General features: G+C 37.7%; 1 protein-coding gene across 18 annotated transcripts in view; it reads left to right on the forward strand.

Moving 5' to 3' along the window:
• The window catches only part of NEK10 (NIMA related kinase 10), a 227,458-nt gene that overhangs the window by 88,891 nt on the left and 114,018 nt on the right, over nt 1-24,549 (forward strand). For all 18 annotated transcript variants that reach the window (XM_026006386.2, XM_072726668.1, XM_026006380.2 and 15 more), the window contains one exon: nt 2,180-2,255. In XM_026006386.2, coding sequence (XP_025862171.1) covers nt 2,180-2,255 — 76 coding nt within the window. The remainder of the gene's footprint in view (nt 1-2,179; nt 2,256-24,549) is intronic.

The raw sequence follows: 24,549 nt of genomic DNA on the forward strand, positions 1-24,549 counted from the left end.
TAAGTAGAAAGTTGATTGTAGCTTTTTATAGATGCCTCTTATCAGGTTAAGGAAATGCATAGCTATTTATACTTTTCTGAAAAGAATAAATGTTGAATTTTGTCAAATCCTTTTCATACATATGGTCATATGATTTTCTTCCTTAATGTACTGATTTGGTAAACTGCACTGATAGACTTTTAAATGTTGAATCAGCCTTCTATTTCTGGCATGATGACCCTTATGTATTATCCTTTTTATCTATGTCTAGATTTTATTTGCTTATCTATCTATCTATCTATCTATCTATCTATCTATCTATCTATCAATCTATCTATCTTCATGGGGGATGTTCTGTATTTTCCTTTTTTTTTTTTTTTTAAAGATTTCTTAATCACGAGAGACAGAGAGAGAGAGAAAGAGAGAGTGAGTGAGAGAGAGAGAGGCACAGGCACAGGCAGAGGGAGAAGCAAGCTCCATTTAGGGAGTCCGACATGGGACTTGATCCCCGGTCTCCAGGATCCCACCCCTGGCTGAAGGCGGCACTAAACCGCTGAGCCACTGGGGCTGCCCTTCCTTTTCTTTTAATGTCTTTGGCTTTGGTCTCAGAGTAATGTTGGCTTTATAAAATGAGTTGGGAAGTGTTCTCTTATATCTTTTGGTATTGTTTCTGTAGAATTGATATTTATTCCTTAAATATTTGGTAGAATTTGTTATTGAAATGATCTGGGCCTCATTTTCCTTTGTTAGGAGTACTAGGTTTTGATAAGGATTTGATAAGGATTTGGCCTTAGAATTAAGTAATGCCAGATTCACATCTGACTGTTAATTTCTCCTTGTAAGACCTTGGGCAAGTTACTCTAAGTAAACTGAGCCTTAATTTTTATCATTTATAAAGTGGGTGACTGCAAAGACTGAATAATGATACCATCAGTTGTTTAACTTGTATTATCCTGCATTTACAAATGTTAACTGACTCAGATTTTATTATTGTACCATACTATTTACAACTATTGGCTATTATAATCCTTATTTTAGAGGTAAGAAAACTACCGCAAAAGGAGATTAAATAACTTGCTCAGAGTTACTCTGGTAGTACATGATGGAGCAAGGATTTGAATGGAGGCTGGTTCCCAAGTTCTTGCTTTTAAGTGCTAAGCTGCACTAACCATAATAATACCTGTCTTTCAGGATTGCTAGTAGTATTCAATTAGGCAATTCATGTAAGCAGCTGAATTTGTGTTATTTCAAAGTTGTTGTTTAGTAAATGAGTATTTTTATTAATAATGTGAATTACTATTGGTTTGAAGTCTTTGGAATATTTTCAACCGGAAAGATATAATAGTATAGATACATTATCAAATACTCTTATTAAGGCTCACTGCAGTGAAATTCCCTAAATATTTGGTGCACTGTACATAGTGATATTGTGAACACAAAATCTTATTAGGCATAGTCCCTTAAATTCTTGCCCTGGTTCCACACTTTTTGCATAATCCTGGTAATTAAATCTCTCCAAGCGTAGGTAAGTCTGCATAGTGAGGCTATGAAGAATATCTGTTTCCATCACTCACTTTGACCTAAGTTGTTGAGTGGTTTAAAGAAGAGAAGTATCTAAAATTGCTTTGAAAAGTACAGGTAGTGTCATGTTCAACATAAATATTTGGTGTTCTAAGTTAAAAATCAAAATCCTTTGTTGGTATGTAAATATTTTAGATGATTCTGAATATCATTATTTACTGTGACTTAGTAAAATTAGATGCTGTTTAGTATCAGATTTCAGGTCTCCGTGGTGGTTATTTAGGCTTACCTTATTTTAGTTTCTTTTGTTTTCTGTCCCGCTGAGATGATGCCTGGCATATGCTAAAATGTCGGATTCATTTTATTTATTTGAAAATTATAAAGTTGACCTAAAAAGTAGAATCACTAGTTCAATAAGTACTTTGCCCTACTGTTTAGTCAGCAAGACTTATTTTAGTTTTTTAGTGCTAAATCTTATTATCTCAAAATATATAGCATAACAGCCTGTAGTATGTATGTTATTAATTAAGACTGAGAATGGTGTGGAAGATTGGCACATGGCGCGTTTTGACAGAAGGTTAAACAGCTTTCTGTTGTGAACTTCAATAGTTATTGTATGGAATGTCAAGAGCTAAGGAACCACGATAATAATAATATTGCATTTTTTTGTGAATTATAGCTGACTTTGGGCTGGCAAAGCAAAAACAAGAAAACAGTAAACTCACGTCTGTTGTTGGAACAATCCTGTATTCCTGGTAAGAACAATTATTTTATGATTCTCAAACATCATACCTAACTGATTGGGGCTTTAGTTTCGTGTCTTGACTCGCAAAAGAAAGATGACTATAGGTAAAAGAGCTTATTTAATGTTTTCCTCAATTACCCAGATAATACATATGTACACAAGTATACATTATTATGTGAGTTTGAAATAACAACAAAAAATCATCTTTAAGGTAACTCTGTCCATCCTGGGAACTACTTTCATTCCTCATAAATTGCAGTGATCCTTGGCACATAGTAGATGTGCAATTGTTGTTGAAGGATCTGTGAATGAACTAGTAGACTCGCTATTCACTGTGACACTTGAAATATCTTACTGTACCTACTTGAAAAATGTCTGTTTTTCTCTTGTCTGCCTGTAAGCATTCAAGAGCAAGAGAAAGGTTTTTTGTGTGTGTGTGTGTACTAATACACATATCCTGGCACCTGGAAAAAAAATAGGTGCTGCTGGATACATTTTATTGTGTGAATGAATAAATGCTGACATATATAGTTAGACATATGTTTATGAAGTTGGTTGCTTCTTGGGTAAATGAGTGTTTACATTTTGATGAATTGAAACACTTGTAACTTATTTAATATGCTTTGAGGGTTCCTTCATAATCCATTAATTATTAGGCCATTGGAATCTCCTTTTGCTGATCACATCTCACTTGTCTGAATCTTTTCAAATTAGCAAGCAGATACAGTCATCAGTAGACATAACAGATTCAGGGAAATATTCCCAAAACTTATTCAGCAGGTCAAGCAATCTAGATACTTCCATCTTCTTTTTTAATCTACTCTGTTGTTGTGCAGTTGAGTCCTGGGGATAGGATTCAGAATAAATCTTCTCAAGGGAGAATGGAAAGTCTCTGTAAATAACAGTCTCATTTAAAAAATTCCTTTCCTACAAGAATGTTCAGAACAGTGTCAGGGTTCCTACTAAGGTTCTGACACTGTTGGCTAGTTATTATCTTAAGTTTTAATTATTCCAAATTTAAGACATTCCGTAATAATTTGAGTGACATGTCCAGTTCCTTTTGAATTTTCTATATTCTCGTTTTCTGAGTTTGTTAATTGGACAAAAATAAAGCAGATATATTTCATGGACCTTACTTGCTCTGGGTCTCATACCTCTTGCCTTTTTTTAAATTGCCTTTTTTTTAGCTATCCTCAAAGTGTTTCCCACCAGATTCTGTAATCTTTGTATAATCCCGAGCTTCTCTGAGCCTATTAGTGTGCACGTTGAATGCCTGTCCCTGCACTCCAGGGACCCAAGAATTTGATGAGTCTGGTGTTCCCGTGTCTTTTGCTATTTCCTTTTGCCTTGGTTCCTCGGCTATTTCCTTACTTAATGGAAGAAAGTTCTCTTGATCAACTATTGTAGGAAGTACCTCAGAGAATTCTTTATTCTGTATTTCAGCTGTTAGATAAATGGTTTGTGCACACTGGACTGATTGTGTTAGAATAGAAGGTCAATAAAAGCTCCTTTCCTTCCTCTGATTTGATTCATTATGAGGCAGGTCATTGTTATCCTTCTCATGGAAAATTATCTCCAATTATGGTCCTTGGTTCCGTTTTTTATTTGTATGTCTTACTTTAATTCCAGAGTCCAAGTCTGCACACTATCTTCAACTGTGTTTTCAGAGCAGATTTTAGAGTTTGAAGCTCTGAGAAACATTTTAGGCTCATTCTTCATGGAACACTTATTTGTGATTTCTGGATAGTAAGCAAGTATGAGCTCATATGAATGGAAAACTTTGACGAATCCTGGAATGGGAATTCTTTGAGACTCTATTGCTTAGTGTAATCCCATTCACATTATGACATTAGATAATTTAAAGCAAAGCTGGGGCAGTTTCCACTGGATGGATCAAAATAAACCTGTAGGTAAACTTGGATAAGCAGAGATAAAGTGAAGCAATCCCAACCATTGATTGAACCTCTTACATTCTTTTTTTTTTTTTTTGGAAAGATTATTTTATTTATTTATTCATGAGAAACACAGAGAGAGAGACAGAGACATAGGCAGAGGGAGAAGCAGGCTTCATGCAGAGAGCCTGATGTGGGACTCAGTCCGGGGACTCCAGGATCACACCCTGAGCCGAAGGCAGATACTCAACTCCTGAGCCACCCAGGTGTCCCTACCTCTTACATTCTTAAAAATGCTGTAATAAACTCAGAACTCTTAAATGGCTTAAAACACTTCAGGAGCTTCCAGTTGCTCATTATTTAAAGACCAAGTCCTCAGTGTGCTACAAGCCTGCAACCCTGCATGCTGTAGCCCCTGCCAAGTCATTGTTTTTACTTTAGCCCTGACCTTACTTTATTGGTTTCTAGCTGTCGCATCTGTGTTCCCACTGACCACATGGCTTTGGCACATGCTGCTACTCCCTCTGCCTGGAATACTCTTTTTTCCCACTGGCCATCTGGTTAACTTTCTCATCCTCTACCACTCAGCTGGAGTGTAGTCTCCTCAGGTGAAATCCCCTAGCCAACACTTATTTCCCCTGATCTACAGACTCCGTGCACTTTTCTTTCATTTGGTGGAACTTTTCATTTATTTTTGTTATGCTCAGATGATTTTGTGCATCATTATTCTCAGCACTGAGCTGAGGTATTTTACAGGTTCACAAGAAGTATTTACTATATGAATGATCTAATACTTACATGATTACAAACAGTACCTGACACAATGAACTATAAAGAAAATTGCTTCTTTTGGGCAGCCTGGGTGGCTCAGCGGTTTAGCGCTGCCTTCAGCCCAGGGTATGATCCTGGAGACCTGGGATCAAGTTCCATGTCGGGCTCCCTGCATGGAGCCTGCTTCTCTCTCTGCCTGTGTCTCTGCCTCTCTCTGTCTCTCTCATAAAAATAAATAAATAAAGTCTTTGAAAAAAAAAAGAAAATTGCCTCTTTTGACTATAACAAACTTTTAATCCATCACTTTCCCCCTTTGCTGTTTCTTCAGGTCTTCAAAATGTTCCTGCATGATTTCTCTTTCTCCAGCTATCAATAGAGTTTCCTTACTTTCCTTACTTCCGTATGGCATCTGCTTTACTGTTTTTATTGAGATTTTATTTATTTATGGGGACGTCTGGGTAGCTCAGCAGTTGAGCGGCTGCCTTCAGCTCAGGGCGTGATCTGCGTCTGGGGATCGAATCCCACATCGGACTCCCTGTAGGAAGCTTGCTTCTCCCTCTGCCTGTGTCGGCCTCTCTCTCTGTGTCTCTCATGAATATATAAATAAAATCTTTTAAAATTTTTATTTATTTATTTATTTATTTATTTATTTATTTATTTATTTGAGAGAGAGAGAGAGTGAGTGAGAGTGAATGAGTGAGAGAGCAGGAAGGGGGAGAAGGGGGGACAGAAGCAGACTCCCACTGAGCAGAGAACCCAACTCAGGGCTCCATCCTGGGACCCCAGGATCATGACCTGAGCTTAAGGCAGATGCTTAACAGATTGAGCCGCCCAGGCGCCCCTGGTATCTGCTTTCATGCCACTTCTGGAGGGAGGTTCCCTGATCATCTGCCCCAAACAGCAGCCTCCTCAGACTCTATCCCTTTCTCTTGCTTTATATTTCCATAGCACCTGCCTCTCTCTGACACTATGTTACATCTTCATCGGTTTGTGTATATCTCTCCCACTAATACACAGACTCCATGTCTGTAGGGCTCTCCTCTGTTCTGTTCACTGTTGTTTCCCTGGGGCCTGAAGGAGCACACTGACAGAATTCTAATAAATATTTTGAATTATTAAAGTGAAAACAAGTTTTTTAAAAAAGTGAAAATGAGTCATTCTGGGCTTTTTTGTTTGTCTGAAAATGCCATCTTTAAACTTTATTAAGTAATTGGGAAAAATGGGCAAATGTACATATTTAAAATACACCACACAACGATTTGATTCATATATACATTGTGGGATGATTATTGAGGTCAGGATATTAACACATTCATCTACATAGTTAACTTTTTTCTTTTGTGTTCTTGCAACAGTGCAAGAAGATCTACCCTCAGCAACTTTTAAGCACACAAAGCCATATTATTAATTGCAGGCACCTTGCTGTACCTTAGATATGAGGAACTCTTTTCTTATAACTGAAAGTTTGTGTCCTTTGATCTCCATCTCCCCATCTCTCCCTCCCCCTAACCCTGGGCAGTCATCACTCTGCTCTGTTTCTATGAAATCATTTTTTTTTCTTTGTGTGACTTATTTTACTTAGCATAATATCCCCTAGCTCATCTATGTTGTTTGCAAATGGCAGGGTTTTCTTCTTCTTAATGGCTAAATAATATTCCATTATATGAATATTCCACATTCTATATTTTAGTATAATGAAAAATCCATGTGTGTTTTTATCAGGGTCTGAAGCTGAGCATATCTCTGAATTTTTCCTTTTTAAAAAGATTTTATTTATTTATTTATTCATGAGAGACACACAGAAAGGCAGAGACATAGGCAGAAAGAGAAGCAGGCTCCCTGTAGGGAACCCGATGCAGGACTTATTCCCAGGACTCTAGGATCACGCCCTGAGCCAAAGGTAGATGCTCAACTACTGAGCCACCCAGGTGTCCCTCTTTGAATTTTTCTGACTTTTGTCTTCACGAAACCTAAAGGGAACATTTTTATTTTGGATCAATATCTTGGTGACACGGTCTGCTGTATTTTTCCTATTTATTTACTTTATATCTTTCATAGTTACCAGAATAGTGAATAATGGAATCATATAGGATATTATCATTTAAAAAAAATAAAATGTGGAATGATTACATGTTACTGAGACAGGTATTCTCCCACAATTGACAAATTGGTCCTGAGGAAAATTTCTAAGGAGGAATTTTAAAGAATAGAGCATAATTGGAAAAAGGATGTGATATTAACAGGTAGATTGGTAGGGTCATTATTAAGAGCATAGGCTCTGGAATCAGACTGCCTGGGTTTAAGTTTTGGGTCTACTGTTGAGGATTATAAATTATTGAATTTCTCTGTGCCTCAATTTCCTCATCTGTAATCTGAGATTATTAATAGGGCCCACCTTCTAGAATTGTTGTCAGATAAGTGCAGTGGTACATATTGAGTGCTTGGAACAATGCCTGGCTCACATATGGTAAGCACTCATTAGATCACAGTGGTTGGTATTTGCTAATGTGAGTCTAAAATTTTGAAAGGATCATGCTCATTTGAATTATAGATTGTATTGTATCTAAGAATCAGATTCATTTCTTAATAATTATAATGGAGAAGAATTACTTATGCTGTGTTTATTTATAGTTCGTTCTCCCTCTCCATCTCTATGTTTGGTCCCTGAGTGGCTTCTTTGGTTACTAGGAGGGGCCAGGATTTTTCTAGCAGCTGGTGAGTGTGAAAAGGAAGGAGTATATGTTTAGCATGCAAAGACAGAGAACCTGGAGGAACAGAAATTTCCATAGAGGGGCCTTGAGCAGGTGGGATATGGGGATGCTTTTACCTGTAATTACACTTATTTATGGCTTCTCTGTGGCCTAGCAGGATAAGATATACCTGGATGATATATAATATCACCCCTTCCCTTTCTGTCCACAGACCCTCCAAGGCTCTATAAATACACATACACACACACACACACACACACACACACACACAAGGAAGGGAGAGTGGGAGAGATAGAGTGAGAGAACTGTTTTATTATCTGCTTAGGTGAAGTAGGAGTGGATTTTGAACAAATTCAAGATTTATTTACACAGGGGTGCCTGGGTGGCTCAGTGGTTGAGTGTCTGCCTTTGGCTTAGGTCGTGATCCCCAGGTCCTGGGATTGAGTCCTGCACTCGGCTTCCCACAGGTAGCCTTCTCCCTTTGCCTATGTCTCTCCTCTCTCTGGGTCTCTCATGAATAAATAAAATCTTACAAAAAAAGATTTATTTACACAAATTGAACTCTAAATACATCTTAAGACTCAGTGGATTAGGCCACATGACCTCATGAATTTGAATGGAAGCTACAAAATAGAAACTACTAGAGAGATCTACTAATAATGTTCCACCCCATAATGTCTATCATTATCTTGCCAACCACATATTTTTGTTTAATTTTATTTATCTAACACACGAATGGAGTTTACTCAGTGGCAGACACCGTTTTAAGTGTTCTGCAAATGTTAAGCCATTTGATCTTCCAACCTCTTTTAAAATAGGTGTGACTCTCTTCAGTAATCTTTGGGGAGGTTAAATGATCCTGCCCAGTGTTACAGCCAGGAAGTGGAAAAGCCTCGGATTTAAATTCAGACAGCCTGACTGCAAGAGTGTATGTTCTTAATCTCTCTGCTGTGCTGCCTGCTAACAACGGGTCAGTCACTGGTAGACTGAACTCCTGTGTCAAGAATGAGAATTATTGTACTTTGACTGTTGTCTACTTTAGGAACATTGTGATTTGTTCTTTAAAATACATACCTTCTAGGTAGCCTTCATCATATATATGTTTGACAAGTTTTATTTTGAATTGAATATTAAAAATTCTTGTTTTATATTTTTTTTCTAATTTTCACAGGTGTTTTCTCATTATTCAACACTCTTGAAACAATTTTAGATAAGTTTTGGATACTGATAACAGACTTAATGTCCAGAGACATTCTGAATTCTAACTGAAAAGTTGTGGTGTTTCTAAGAAAGAAAAAAAGGTCAAGTTAAGAACATCTATAGTTTTTTATATAAACCTATAGTGTCTTTGATTCTACTGACATCACAGGAAATGTATGAATGGGGACCAATACATTTTAGGACACAGGATATGGCTAGTTTTCATTTTGCATGTGTCTGGCAATGTGAAACACTTGGCCTAACCTAGATTAGGAGTTTGAATATAGATACATAATGTGATGTACATTATGGATTTTTCAGTCTAATTTGTTCTGAACTCCTCGGCAGCACAAACAGCAAGGACGGGAGTTCTCTGATGATGATTTTGTCAGTGGAAGTCCTTCTTTATCGACGGGTAATTCCAAGTCACATATCTTCAATTTCTACAGCTCCTTTTCCTTACCTTTTTTTATAGTCCTTATTTTAACAAGTAAACATGGGTCTGTAAGCAATGGATGTCTTTCTCTACATTTGCCTGAGTTATTTGTCTAGTTTGCCTCTTTAAACATTTGATATGCAAGTCATTACGTTGAATACTCCACCTTTCCTATTGGAAGTAGATATGAGAGGGATTACAGCATGATCAGATGTCTTACTTTAATATGTTTTTCTGAGAGAGGGGTGGTTTGACCAAAAGAAATGCCCTCCTGTTCTTAAACACAAATTAACTTATTGAGTAATTAAGTAATTAGATGATTTATTTGATGATGAGAAAATGTATGCTTTGGTTATCTACTATTATAGAACAGATCATCCCCAAATTTAATTACTTAACAGCAGTTTATATGAATGTGCTATGAAGTTCCTCTGTTGGTTCCATTGGGCTCACTTATGTGGATACATTCAACTGAAGTATTGTCTTGTCCAGAAGGTCCAAGACAGCCCCACATATCTTACAGTGAGTGTTGATTCTTGACGAGGACCCCTTGAATCTGTTCCAGGTAGCCTTTTGTTTATGTGACTGTGATAGAGTGGCATTCCAAGAGGCCTCCCCTGAATCATCTCACACTTATACTGTCCCATGCTGAAAATTGCAGGAATCTTCTTCCTCCTGCAATGTTTCTCTAGCGCCATCTGCAGAGAAGCTTAACATTGTGCTCACTTTGTAGGAGAAATACTCAAAGGAATGCCATTGTTTATTGAAGGGTGGATTAGGAGGAGCTAGGAGGCACTAAATCCATAGCTAAGACTTCAAGTCCAAGGTTTGGCTCAGCATCCCTGAGGATGGGGCATTAGTAGAATAGGTCCACACTACTGCCATGGCATGGTCAATGCCTTTATTTCCTCCATATAATACAAGGCAATTTATTTCTCTGTACTTCAAGCACTGGTACATCTCCAGTTTGTGAAAATGAAATCCTTCTTCAGTTTAATTCTTAACAGATTCAGCATATTTAGAGGAGAGCAGGAGCTGTGATTTGGCTGGGTTGGGATTTATGTTGGAATAGTGGGAGAGCTGGAATTTTCCTCTTGGCTTTTTGGAGCTACTGGGTATCTCAGCCTGGCAGTCACTTAGTGGAAATACTATATTTCAGAAGATCTGCAGAATGAAACTGTTCATCAGTTCACCTGTTTCTTATGTAAATACCTCAGCACTTGTCAGGAGCAGATCATGCAGTTCTTTCCCATGAGGAGAATTCAACTTAATTTGGGGAGACACATACACACACAGGAATAGAATGATCAGGGATTAGTAAGCCACCCAGTGCTTATATGAGCCTCTCTGGCAGGTGCACAGAGAAAGTCCCTAGGAACGGATAGAAAGCTGTGGGGAGAATGGGGACCAGCCAGTGCTGCAGAACTTGAGGGACAGGCCCACAGGCATGGAGTAGGCACTATATACTCTTCTGTGTAATGATTGTGCCATGGTCTATACACTGTGCAGGGTTTATACAAAATGACTTATATTTTCCTCCCATTCAGAGGCTATGACAGGACTTGCTTGGAAGCAAGTCTGGCTGACTGATCAAAGGTCAGAAGAGAAGAAGAGAAAAGAGAACAGTGATGAGGGTATATAAAGAAAGGAAACTGTGGGAGAAGTGAGAGGATTTAAACAGTGGGGAAAGATGAAGGTCAAATTGTGAGATCAGAGGTAGAGTAATTAAAGGAACATTTTAGTTATTTTGCAGTGCTACATTCAATCTGTCTTATGTACTAATTATATAGCCCTTTACATCAATTTATTTCATAACTTATTTAGTTGATATTACTCTGTAGTATTATTACATTTTAAACTTGATATTAATTATTAATTTTTAATCTTAGCATTTTGGAATGCTCATAAGAATCCTAGGATAGCACAATGCCAGTAAAAGAAAACCTCTTTTGAAGTGGCAGATATTGTTTTCTCTAAAATAGTAGGATGATAGTTACAAGTCCAGTATTTTGAAATTCAAGCTGCCCTTTATGGAAGGAATTTTCAAAAAAATACACATAACAACAAAACAATGAACTGCCAATCTGTGGCAACATTATGATCTATAATCAAATGACAAAATAAAATTTTGAATATGTGAACTATAAGGAACTTTGATACATATTGGTAACAACCATTTCAAAACCTCATTTTCACAGAAAGAAATATTTGCAGGATCCACACATTTGATGGGTTAATTCTGAAGATTTATATATATTACCTAATCTCGTTTTAGTGTTCTAGGGTTTCAAGAAAACCTTATCTATTTCCCATAAAGCGTTTGCCTCTCAGTCTACCCAGATCACCATACCTTATTAAATTTAAATTTATCTCCAATTTTTATAACAAAGCCTGCTTCATCTATAAACTTTGTAAACTGTGGTCCAAATCGTAGCAGTGAGAGTAGTTAGTAATGAGATGTCACTGGGTTTGCTTGCAGGGCTGTCCTCTCTAAGGAGCCAATAGAGGGAAGCCTGGACGGCTCAGTGGTTGAACATCTGCCTTTGACTCAGGGTGTGATCCTGGAGACCCGGGATGGAGTCCCAGGTCAGGTTCCCTGCATGGAGCCTGCTTCTCCCTCGGCCTGTGTCTCTGCCTCTCTGTCTCATGAATAAATAAATAAAATCTTAAAAAAAAGTAGCCAATAGAATGTAGTACAGACTCTAGGCTGGACAGCCGAGGTTTCCTCCTGGCTCTACACCTTCCTAACTTACTATTTCTGGGTCTCATTTTCTTTATCGGAAATGGCAGAGCTGGTAGTGATAGTGATACTTCCTTATATGCATAAGGTTGTGGTGAGGATTGAAAAGATAGATGATAGATATATAGGTAGATAGAAAAATAGAGATAAGTAGATTGCACTAGCATTTGGAGTATAGCAAGGATCCAGAATATATTAGCTGAGAGCAACAGCTTTATTTCCTAATATTTAGGAAAATATTTCCTCCCCCCATTCCACTTCAGGTACTATGCCAAGTGGTTTAGTTAAGTCCCATTGCATAGAGATCTTGCCTCTCTGGCCTGTTTGGGCTGCCCAGACTTGGTGTTTCTCCCAAGGTAGGTCAATTCTAGCATTCCCACTCCTGTTGGGAAGATAGCAGGAGTGGGAGTTTTCTCTTCATTGAAGCTGATCCAATTGGAATTCTTTCCTGACAATGTGTTTAGCTGGAACTGCTCGGTAAAGAAAGGAAGCTGGGACATGAAAGGCGCATAAATGTTTGGTGGCCATGTTGGTAGTCGTGGTGGATATCCACCTGAGAAGGAGGCCAACACTTGGAGACAGTAAGAGGAAAAGTTCTGGCAATGTCCAGACCCTAGATTCCATTTTCCTTAAGACTCACCTGCAGCTTTGCTCTTCTAGTGTGTACAGAAGCCTATCAATAATTCATCTGGTTGCCTAACCTTGCTGCATATCTTTCTTTCACTTGACTCCTAGTTCAGGTTGCCCCCACTGCACTCTCTGGGACAAGGGTTCATGTGAAAGTCATTTGTTCCAGAGAGGATCCTAGGAAATGGGAATAGTGGAGTGAGGAAGAGAGACAAGGAAGGGAAGACAACAGAGAAAGAATTTCTTGGGGCAATTCACCACTCTCGGTGATTGGACCTCAAGTCTGCTGGAGTTGGTTTAAATGTATAACTCAATGATCCCACCCAAAAGGAGAGAAGAGTGATCATGCCAGGTCATACCCACCATTGGTTAAGGTCTGTTCCTGGGATACGCAAGTTAACTGACACTTCAGGCCTATTGTGCTGCAGGCAGAGAAAGTCCAAGCAATTACGAAAAATCTTCAGAGAAACATGCAAATGATTGGAACTCAGGCCAGCATGTGCTGAAGAAGTAAGGGTGAAGGGGAGTAGGGAAGATACCTATAGCACCTGCTTTGTCTAATACGGGAAAATGTTCTGACATTTTCACTTCATTTCCTGTGAGCTCACACTGCATGAGAAATACACTTGCAGTGTTAGCTCAAAGTCTTTGTGCAAGCTGAGCAGAAGTGTGTCTGATCCTCTTCTGTTCTTTGAACAAATCTAAAAATTTCCCAACTCTTTCTGGACACAGTCTTCCATGTCAATAGTAGGAAGTCATTAAAGAAGTCCCTGACAACTGGTTTTGGATTTTCCTCATAGTTAGATGGGGGTGAGAATTTGTTTTTTCCTCACAATCTCACCGTGAGAGACTTTCTACCCTCCCTACAGTTCTGGATTCATAAATAAGATGGTAATGGGATGCAGTTGACGTAATGATCATTTGAAAATAGATGTGAAAGTAATAACTAAAAATCAGGAACGAATTAGAATCTTCTCTCTGTGAGTATGTCTACCAGTTCATATAAAGGCTGTCTGAAGTTTACTTGGAAGTTGCTTGACTGCTTTTTAAAAATCAGTCTTTTGTTAAGGAGCAAGACTATATATTTTTATGTGATTTTATATTTAGAGGAAAGCATTTGTATAATTATATACTAAGATTGAGTGATTGTATTATCCTTCTTTGCAAAATTATCATAATTACTTTATTTAGTTATGTACTTGAATTTTAAAAGCTGGTGATATTTGGCTTGAATACAAATACAAAATGTGTGATGTCAACCGATATGCTAGCTATTTTTTTTAAACATCATTAGAGACAAGCAAATGGCAGTCGATGTACAATGAGAAATTTCAAGGCTGTTGGATCTGAATTTAATTTCTGTTTGTGACTCAAAGTAGGCAGTGCTTGATAATTTGATGGCTAGAATATAATCACTGGGTGAATGTAATCCATTTGTTTAATTGCCCAGACTCCTCACTGTATTTACAGTTAATTGGTTCTCATTATGGTCTTCCTAATAGATAGCATAAAGCAGTAGGATTAGAGAAACCTGAAAAAGAACACTTAATTTGTGTTCTTTCTTGAAGCAAAGACTTAACAAGTGTTTATCTGGTTCATTTTTCACCATCTTCATGACAGGTTAGGGGGGAAAAAGTCTCCAAGGGAGGTGATGTATAAATTCTTTTCATTGTTTTGGGCCTTTGAAAATTTCTATAACCAGAAAGCCAAAAGTCCAAAAACGTTCTTATGTCTAATTGAAGTCCTTTTCTTATGACTTGAAATTCTTTTTTGGACTTTAGTGGCTGTGCAAAGTAGCAGATCACTACCTACCATTTAATAGTTCTCATCTAGTGAAAGTTTCTAAGTCTTTTCTTCTAAATTTCTTCCTTCTTTTCTCATGGTTCTAAACCTTCAGTTCAGGCTTCTAGATATCCCACAAAAAACTGCCCATTCTAAACCTTTTCTAATGCCTTAGGAAAAGTCACATGAATTCATCTGATGAGGAGGAATCTAAGTTCCTTTTTTATTTATTTTTTATTTTTTTTTTAAGTTCCTTTTTTAAAGTACAATTTTAATGCTGCATTTTTGGCTCAAATATGTGCATTTCCTCCATATAAGGGCTGATTTTACTTCATTTCATTTACTGACTTCATTTACTGATGGAGCAAATTAAAATCGTAAATATCCCTAAAAGATTTCCCAGTCTGCCTTCCCTTCCTCCTTCCCCACAGTTAACCTCACTATGAATTCTAGAATTTTCCTATATTAGTTGAGTTTCAGGCAATTTGCAAAGAATTTGATTAAAAACACATTGGTTGTGCTGACAATGTAAACAAATAATGAAATTACTATAAATGAATATTTCTGGTTACTGATTTTTAAAATCAGTGATCTGAAAATTTTAATTTTCAGAATCGTTTTTAGATACATAAACATTTCTGCCTTATTTTAAATTTTTTTATCCCCTGTGTATTTGATATTTTATTTCTAGATTATTTTCAGCTATTGTGGGTATTGTACAGTGAAATGGGATGCTAGTTAGGTCAGCTAGGTAAATTATGGTAAGTGGTATTATAGACCACTAGAATAGTGGTCTTAGAAGCATACACACAGTATATTTTTAACTGGAAGGACAGGTTACCAATAGTGTATGTATATTATGATCTTAAAAACAGAAATATTTGAAAATACTGCCAAATCTGGCATCACGAACAAAAAGTGAATTAAAAATGAAAGGAAGATGAATAGAGATAAAACAAAGAACAACAAAACCCCTAAGTCTGCCAGAAGTAAAACTTCATTAAATTTTCTTCTATTGTTTCCTTATTATAAAAGGAATATATTCTCATTGCAGAAAATAATGGAAAAAACCCTATTAGGAACATTCATAATCCTACTTACCCAGCGATGGGACAAAACTCACAAAAAACAACTTTGTATCTCAATTTCAAATCCTTCTCTATGCAAATACACAGACATACACACCCACACCCACACCTGTGCACGGATAGTGAATGCTCCTTTTGTTCTTTTAGTTTTTTATCCATATTGTGTTCTGTTATCTGGATAAATCATAAATTAGTCAACCAGTCTCCTTTTTTAAGACATTAAAAGTTATTTCTAGCTACTCCCTAATTCATATGACACAGGGCATGTAAAATGGGCTGAAAATCAATTATAAATAAGAAGACAAAGAAGTTTTCACACAAAATAATTATCAATATGTGGAAAATCCAGTAACTGGGGATATTCATTGGGGATATTCATAATTTCTAATTTTCTAAAAGGAATTTTCATTTTCACCATGGAGTTTTTTTATGGCCATTATAATAAGAATAACTAAAAAAAATAAGAATAACTAACTAGAAGTTCTTAGACCTTTATGTGTATCAATGTCAGAGTTTAAACTAAATCAGTCTTAACTGAATGCTTTTTTACTGAGTAGTTTTTTTTTTTTAAAGATTTTATTTATTTACTCATGAGAGACAGAGAGAGAGAGAGAGAGAGAGAGAGAGAGGCAGAGACACAGGCAGAGGGAGAAGCAGGCTCCATGCAGGGAACCTGACGTGGGACTCCATCCTGGGTCTCCAGGATTACACCCTGGGCTGAAGGTGGCGCTACACCACTGAGCCACCTGGGCTGCCCTCTTAGAATATTTTTTAGAAATTAGATTTGACTGAATTTGTTTCAGTGTTTATTTCACATGACCTAATAGGAATATAAGGAAACTGGTAGGCTTGACAGAAAATATCCTTGCTTTCCTCTTTTCTTTTATAGCAAAACTCTGAAAAAGAGGACTTGGCACATAGTAGGTGCTCAGTAAATACTTGTTCAGTGAATGAATGAATGAATGAATGAATGAATGAAAGAACTTAAAGGAGTAAGCCTTTGTGACAATCCAGATGAGAGCTGACTTGGACCTGCTGTTAATGGGAATGACAGAGAAAGGGGATGTGGGGGAAGGAGATTAATAAGAATTCTCCATACCTTCCATTCAATTTTGTTGCGAAACTAAAAGTACTCTAAAAAAATAAAGTATTTTTAAAAGGAGGAGTTAGGGGTGCCTGGATGGCTCATTTGGTTAAGCATCTACCATCAGCTCAGGTCATGATCTCAGGATTCTGGACTCAAGCCCTAAGTCGAGCTTTATGCTCAGTAAGGAGTCTGCTTCTCCCAGTCCCTCTCCCTCTGGCTCTGCCCCTCCCTCCCACTCATGATTTCTCTTTCTCTCTCAAATAAATAAATAAAATCTTTAAACAAATAAAAAGAGAAGGTAGTATATAAATTTCTTTTTTTAAAGATTTTTATCTATTTATTCATAGAGACAGAGAGAGAGAGAGAGAGAGAGAGAGAGAGGCAGAGACACAGGGAGAGGGAGAAGCAGGCCCTATGCAGGGAGCCCGACGTGGGACTTGATCCCGGGTCTCCAGGATCACACCCTGGGCTGCAGGCAGCGCTAAACTTCTGCACCACTGGGGCTGCCCAGTATATAAATTTCAAAGGAAAAACTTAAAGTCCTTGGTGACTTATTTTATGTATTTGTAACATAGAAAAAATAGAATGTAATTTAAGGATTCTGTGTTTGATAATAAGATTAATTAGTGGTCCAATGGATGGATATACTTGATAGAAGCAATTTGTTTTCTTATTTTAATATTTCCATTTCCATTTTTTCTTACATCTTTTCTAATAAGGATAAAAACCCTATCATCTTAATGTTCAGATACTTGTTGACCAGGTAATGTTCTCTTCTGTCATTTCTAACATAAGTTATATTGTTGAGCTGAGATGGAATTTGCTTCTATTCACTTTGAGTTTTAATTGCTCTATGGAGTTGACTGAGGCATGGCAAGAGATCACTCAGAGTCAAAGAATTTAGCCCACTTAACTTGAGGTATCCCAGAGTCTTACTGTGACCCCCGTCAGCAGCTGTTAGGTAAACTCCCAAAATGGCTAGTGCTCGCCGCCGTGCCTGAGCACATAGGCTACGGGACCCAAGATACACTCTATAAGAATTCCCTCTATAGGTAGATTGTTCCCCCCAATTCCTCTTTATTTTTCTGTCTTTCGTTTTTTTATTTGGAGTTCTATTTTATTTGGTTTGGGACAATTCTTCAAACACATATAGACTGGATATTTGTCATATTTTCTGACTGTCCATATGACTTTGGAACATGTGTCCTACATTTGGAGAATTTCCCACCTGATGAATATCCTTTCCTTAAACAAGTCACCAGAAAAATGTGTTTTCTTAGCCTTCCTTGATGCTGTAGCAAGTGGCTACCATGTAGCTCAGACTCCATCATTCAGATAACCTCAGCAAGAGTTACACTTGCAAATGAAAATGGGAGAGGGCATGTACTGGGCAGAGTCCAACTTGGAGCAAGGGCAGAGGTGGTGGTGGAAGATTGTGATGTTGGGATCCTGATGTCTGTAGCCCTGTGTCAGTGGTATTGTTCCTTACTGTACAGCCCCCACGCCTGACCCTGGGATCCTCCCAGAGATTCTGTTAGCCTCTTCACGGGCTTTAATAAGTGGCTTTTCTGCATAAATGAGCTGTAGTGCCTCTGTGACAGAGGTATAGTACTAATGGTTTTTAATGAACACAATTAAAAAAGAGGGTACATCAGAGGCATACTTCTCTGATTCCCTCTTCCCCCATGAAAGTGGGAGGGCAATACAAAAGTGGTGATGGATCTCCTTGTATTTATTATTAATGATAAGTGACAGTTTTTGAGCACTTACTATTTCAGGCATTGTCTCATATGATACTTTTGGTGGTCTTATGAGAAGATCATCATTAGCTCTACTTTTAGATGAGAAACATGATTTTTTTTTTTTTGGAAAATAGTATTTAAACAGCTTCCTATCTTAGCCAGGGTGCCATAGAAAATGGAGCATAAATGATAGCTCTTTATTAGGAATGGGAGGTGGTAATCGCAAGGCATCAAGAGTGTGGAAAATCAAAAAACAAGGACAGGAAAGAAGGACAGTAAATACAGTATGTTGTGTTACTAAACTGGTCAGAGCTTCACTAGGAAACAGCCAATTACTTGGTCATGTGGGATGTCTCTGGACAGATCTTGAGAAACCTCTGTGTATTAAAGTCCACTGGGGGACAAGGGCGAAGAATTAATCTCCTGTCTCTCATTGGTCAAAGATGTCTACCCAATAGGCCTTAATTTCTCCATACTTCTGGGTTGTATTATTCAACCCACTGGAAGTGTTGTGGGATCAGTGGTATGTTACCAGTGGATAAAACAGTTGGCAGAGGCCTAGGTGCAGAAATGCCTATAGCTTTCACCAAGGCTTCCATGAGGGAATCCAGGATGAAGTGGCTAGACAGCTGTCAGTGTTAAGAAATGGAACTTTCCATTGAGCAAGCTGATGAGAGCCCAAGAGAACAGGACAGACCTGGGAACTGGCATAGGTGTAGACAAATCACTCCAAACTCTGCGTCTGTCATCATATTGGCATTCTTCCTGTGTGTCTATTTTGTGTCTGTGTTTCCTCTTCTTATCAGGACACTAGTCATATTGGATTAGGGCCCATCCTAATCAAGTATAGCCTCATCTTGATTATATCAAAGACCCTATTTCCAAATAAGATTACATTCACAGGTACCAAGAGTTAGTACTTTAAGACATATTTAGGGAGCACAATTCAACCTACAATAGCATCTGCATGATTAGGGAAGACATAGGGAAGAATTTGCAAAGAAGGGGAAGTAAATAATCTAGTTTTGAGTATGTTGAGTTCTAGTTGCTTTTGAGGCTATAAGGCTGCCATGTCTAGTATGTGACCCAAAATATGTTTTAGGAGCCTCAGGAGAGGGACACTTTGGTGGCTCAGTGGTTGAGCGTCTGCCTCTGGCTCAGGTTGTGATCTCAGGGTCCTGAAATGGAATCCCACATCCCATGGGGAGCCTGCTTTTCCCCCTGCCTATGTCTCTGCCTTTCTTTGTATAGATAGATAGATAGATAGATAGATAGATAGATAGATAGATAAAATCTTTTAAAAATTTTTATAAAAGGAGCCTCAGGAGAGAGTCCTGCCTGGTGAAGAGGCACAGAGTCATCAGCATCTGGGTGGTAATGGGTGTAAAGCTGACAAAGTGCTGAGCAAGACTTTGAGGACTGACAACATTTATGGGGTAGACACAGAAAGAAGAAGCCTTGGGAGAGACTTGGAAGGAGTAAGTAGAGAGGAGGTAGAAGAAGGAAAGCCAAGAGAAAATAGTGTCAGACATGAGAAAGTTTCTGAGAAACAACACAATGCTTTTCCAAGGTCAACAGCATTCCGTACCGTAGAAAGGCCAAGTTTTGAGAATTGTCATTTTCATAAGGTGATTTCATGACTCAATGGAAAGAATTGAAGGCTATCCCTTGGATCTGCAGATAGGATATCCCTCTGGATTCCCAAGAGTGGTGTATGAGAGAATCCCAAAGGAGAATATCCCTTGGATTTGCAGATAGACAGTGATTACCAAGTTTAGGGGTTTTGCGGGGAGTGGTAAGGGCAAAGGCAAGACTACAGTAAGGGTGATAAGCTGTGGGTAGAACTATGGCCACAGCCAGTAGAGAAAGCTGTGTTGTGAAAAAGTGAGGGTGGTGGTGGTGGTTAGAAACCAGAAAATAGAGGATGTTGCTCAGTGGGAAAGGAACCATTCATTGATGGAGAGACTTTTGTCTGAGAGAGGGCGTGATCTGTGGAACAAGCAGGAACTCAGGATTCAGTCTCCTACTTCAAAGAGGGTGCTTTAGTTTTGATCTCTTCTATTTGTTGGGCATTTGCACATTATTTAATAAAATGAGAGCCTGCTAGAAAATCTTTGCAAACTATTGAATTAGGTGTTACAGCCCAAGAAAAAAAAAACTATTAATCATTAGCTGTAGCTCTACACAGAGTAATTTACAGTAATAGCTTGAATAAACACATTCAAATAATCCTGGTTTATTTAAGGTCATGTTTTCAAAAGGACCTCAATTGACAGGAATAACTATTATAGCTATAATTATTTGCATTTCAGTTCCTGACTGGCACGTATAATTTGGATATGTATAAACTTCAGTTTTTAAATTTTGGCTTGCATTTTTTTTTTATTAAGCTTTTTGTTTTGGCTCCAGTATAGTTAGCATACAGTGTTATATTAGCTTCACGTGTACAATATAGTGATTCAGCAATTCTATGCATTACGCAGTGCTCATCATGATAAGTGTACTCTTAATCTCCTTCGCCCATTTCATCCACCCCCACCCACCTCCCTTCTGGTAGCCTCCAGTTTGTTCCCTATAGTTAAGGGTCTCTTTCTTGGTTTGCCTCTTCCTCTCTCTTTTTATTTTTCCTTTGCTTGTTTGTTTTGTTTCTTAAATTCCACATATAAGTGAAATCATATTATTTGTCCTTCTTTGACTCATTTCACTTAGTATTGTATTCTCTAGCTCCACCCATATTGTTGCAAACGGCAAAATTTCATCCTTTTTTGTGGCTGAATAATATTCTATTGTGTATCACAATGGAATATTATATATTACACACACACACACACACACCACATCTTCTTTATCCATTCATCTATCCTATTGATGAGCATTGGGACTACCTCCATAGTTTGGCTATTGTAAATAGTGCTGCTATAAACATAGGGGTACATGTATCCATTTGAATTAGTGTTTTTTTTTTAATTTTTTGAGTAAGTACCCAGTAGCGCAATTATTGGATCCTAGGGTAGTTATATTTTCAGTTTTTTGAGGAACTTCTATACTGTTTTCCATAGTGACTATACCAGTTGATATTCCACCAACAGTGCATGAGGGTTCTTTTTTTCCACATGCTTGCCAACACTTGTTTCTTATGTTTTTGATTTTAGCCATTTTGACAGATATAAGGTGATACCTCATTGTAGTTTTGATTTGCATTTCCCCGATGATGAGTGATATTGATCATCTTTTCATGTATCTGTTGGCCATCTGTATGTCTTCTTTGGAGGAATGTCTGTTCATGTAGTCTGTCCATTTTCTAATTGGATTATTTGGTTTTGGGGTTTTGAGTTGTATAAGTTCTGTATATATTTTGGATACTAATTTTGCCTTGCATATTTTTTTAAAAGCATTTTTCAGCCCTAAACTATTAACAAACGCATGTGGAGATTTTTATACCACAATGAGATTTTAATGCTGGTTTTTGAAATGTTTTTTTAAAAAGTAATCTCTATGCCCAATGTGAAGCTTGTAGTCACAATCCTGAGTTCAAGAGTTGGGTGTGCTACCAGCTAAGCCAGCTGTGTGCCCCTCCTGGTTCATTTTTTAAACAATCTCCGCTTAAGTAAATTTACTGGTAGTGATAGATTTTTGAAAGACACATGTATTATTTGTTAGCATTATAAAAGAAATTTGCATTGGCTAGAAAAATTTGAAAAATAAATAAGTGTATCAAGAGGTTGAAAAATAAATAAATGTATCAAGAGGAGCACTTGGGTGGCTCAGTTGATTAAGCATCTGCCTTTAGCTCAAGTCATGATCCCGGAGTCCTGGGATTGAGCCCCACATCAGGCTTCCTGCTCAGCAGGGAGTCTGCTTCTCCCTCTCCCTCTGCTATACCCCCTGCTTGTGCTCTCTTTCTCTCTCTGTCAAATAAATAAATAAAATCTTACAAAAAAGAAATTACAGTCACATATATTCCCAGTGTGTAATGTTAACCATTATTTCATATTTCTTACTTTTTATTATGAAATATTTCAAACATTAACAAATATCCTTTTATGCACAATGTTTTAATAAATTTATTATCTTTACTTAGAAAAAAACTCTTTAAAAAAATGTTATGGATTCAATTGGAGGCCTCTCCCAACTATGTTTCCCTTTCCTCACCAGGAGTAACTACTACCCTGAAATTGTTGTATATTCTTCCATGTTTTTATATACTTACAATGTGTATAGCTATTCATTAATAGTATGTGGAAGTGTTGCCAGCAGCTGAAAGCCCGATCTCAGCCAGGGCCCCCCCTAAAGTGGTCTTAGCTGAGGTTCCTAGAAAGTGTACCAGTTAAGGTCTCTGTAGGGAGGCCTCTGGGCTAGAAATGTAGCTATACATATACATAGAAATGTAGCCATACATGGCTGTTTGGGGTTGAGTAGGCTGAGTGCTTGAATGCTACTCCTTCCAGGAACTATAACACACCCACAATGCAACAGGTCTGGTGTGGAGAGGGCAACTTAGACTCCGTGAGATCTGCTCATCAAAGCTTTGCAACTGCCTATGGTCAGCCTGAAAGATTACACATAGGATTTTGGCACAGTCTGGAGTCATACTCCTCAATGTGGTAACTCTGTGTTTAACTCTTTGGCTAACTGCCAAGATGTCTTCCAAAGTGGCTGTACCATTTTATATTCCCACCAGCAACATATGAGGATTGCAGTCTCTCCCCAGCATCCTCAGCATTTATTGGTATTTGTCTTTTTGACTTTAGTCATCTTAGATAATGATGTATTATCTCATTGTGGTTTTGATTTGCATTTCCTTGTGACTAATGCAATTTCCTTATAACTTGGTTTTTTTGCTTATTAGTAAATTGGATTATTTTTGTTTAATTATTGAATCATAAGAATTCTTACTTGTTCTGTGTACCAGGCCCTTATTAGGTATATGACCTACAAATATTTTTCCAGGATTCTGTGGATTCTTTTTTGACATTCTTGTAGTGTCCTTTCAAGCATAAAATTTTTAATTTTGATGAAAGCCAACTTCTGATTTAGTTGCTGTGCTTAAGTATCCTATCTGAGAAATCAAGGTCTAATTCAAGGTCATAAAGACCTATATCTATATTTTCTTCTAAGAGTTTTATACTTTTAATTCTTATGTTTAGGTCTGTGATACAGGGCAACCCGGGTGGCTCAGTGGTTTAGCACCGCCTTCAGCCCAGGGCCTGATCCTAGAGACCCGGGATCGAGTCCCACATCAGGCTCCCTGCATGGAGCCTGCTTCTCCCTTTGCCTATGTCTCTGCCTCTCTCTCTGTCTGTCTCTCATGAATAAATAAATAAATAAATCTTGCAAAAAAAAGGTCTGTGATACATTTATAGTTTTTACATATGATGTGAGATAGTGTTTTAATTTTTTTGCATGTGGATATCTAATTGTCCTACCACAGTTTGTTGAAAAGACATAATTCTTTCCCCATTGCATTGTCTTGGCTTTGTTATCAAGTACCATTTGACCATAAATATAAAGATTTATTTGAGATATGCCTACCCTTATACCTGTCACACAGTCTTGAATACTGTAGCTTTGTAGTAAGTTTTAAAATTAGGAAGTGTGAGTCCTCCAATTCTGCTCTTATTTTTCAAGATTATTTTGACTATTCTGTGTCCTGTGTGTTTTCATATAAATTTTAGGATTAGCTTGTCAATTTCTGCAGAAAACCCCAGCTGAGTTGGATCTGTAGATCAGTTTTGCGAATGTTCCCATTGTAATAGGCAGAAAAGTGAACTCCTCCAGCTCCCTGCACTGCTACCTGCTGCCCCAAGATATTCACAATCCTAATACAGTCCTTGGAACTTGTGAATATGTATGTCACATGATATGGGGAATAAGGTAGCAGATAGAGGTGCTGCTCCCAATGCAATGATGAGTGACTTTAAATATGAAAGAGAAGCAGGAGAGTGTCAGAGTGATGTGTTATGTCAAATCCTGAGCTGGTCATTACTGGCTTTGAAAATGGAAGGGACCATGAGTCAAGGAATGGGGGTGGTCTTTACAAGCTGGAAAAGGCAAGGAAAAGGAATGGATTCTTCCTCTGCACCTTCAGAAAAGAATGCAGCTTTGCCAAAGCCTTGATTTTGGCCTGGCAGAGTCTTTTTGGAACCATCTAGAACTGGAAGATAATACATTTGTGTTTTAAGCCATTAAGTTTGTGGTAATTTGTTGTAACAATAAGAGAAAGCTAAT

The sequence above is a fragment of the Vulpes vulpes genome, chromosome 11 (assembly GCF_048418805.1).
Source record: "Vulpes vulpes isolate BD-2025 chromosome 11, VulVul3, whole genome shotgun sequence".
NCBI classification, from domain to species: Eukaryota; Metazoa; Chordata; class Mammalia; order Carnivora; family Canidae; genus Vulpes; species Vulpes vulpes.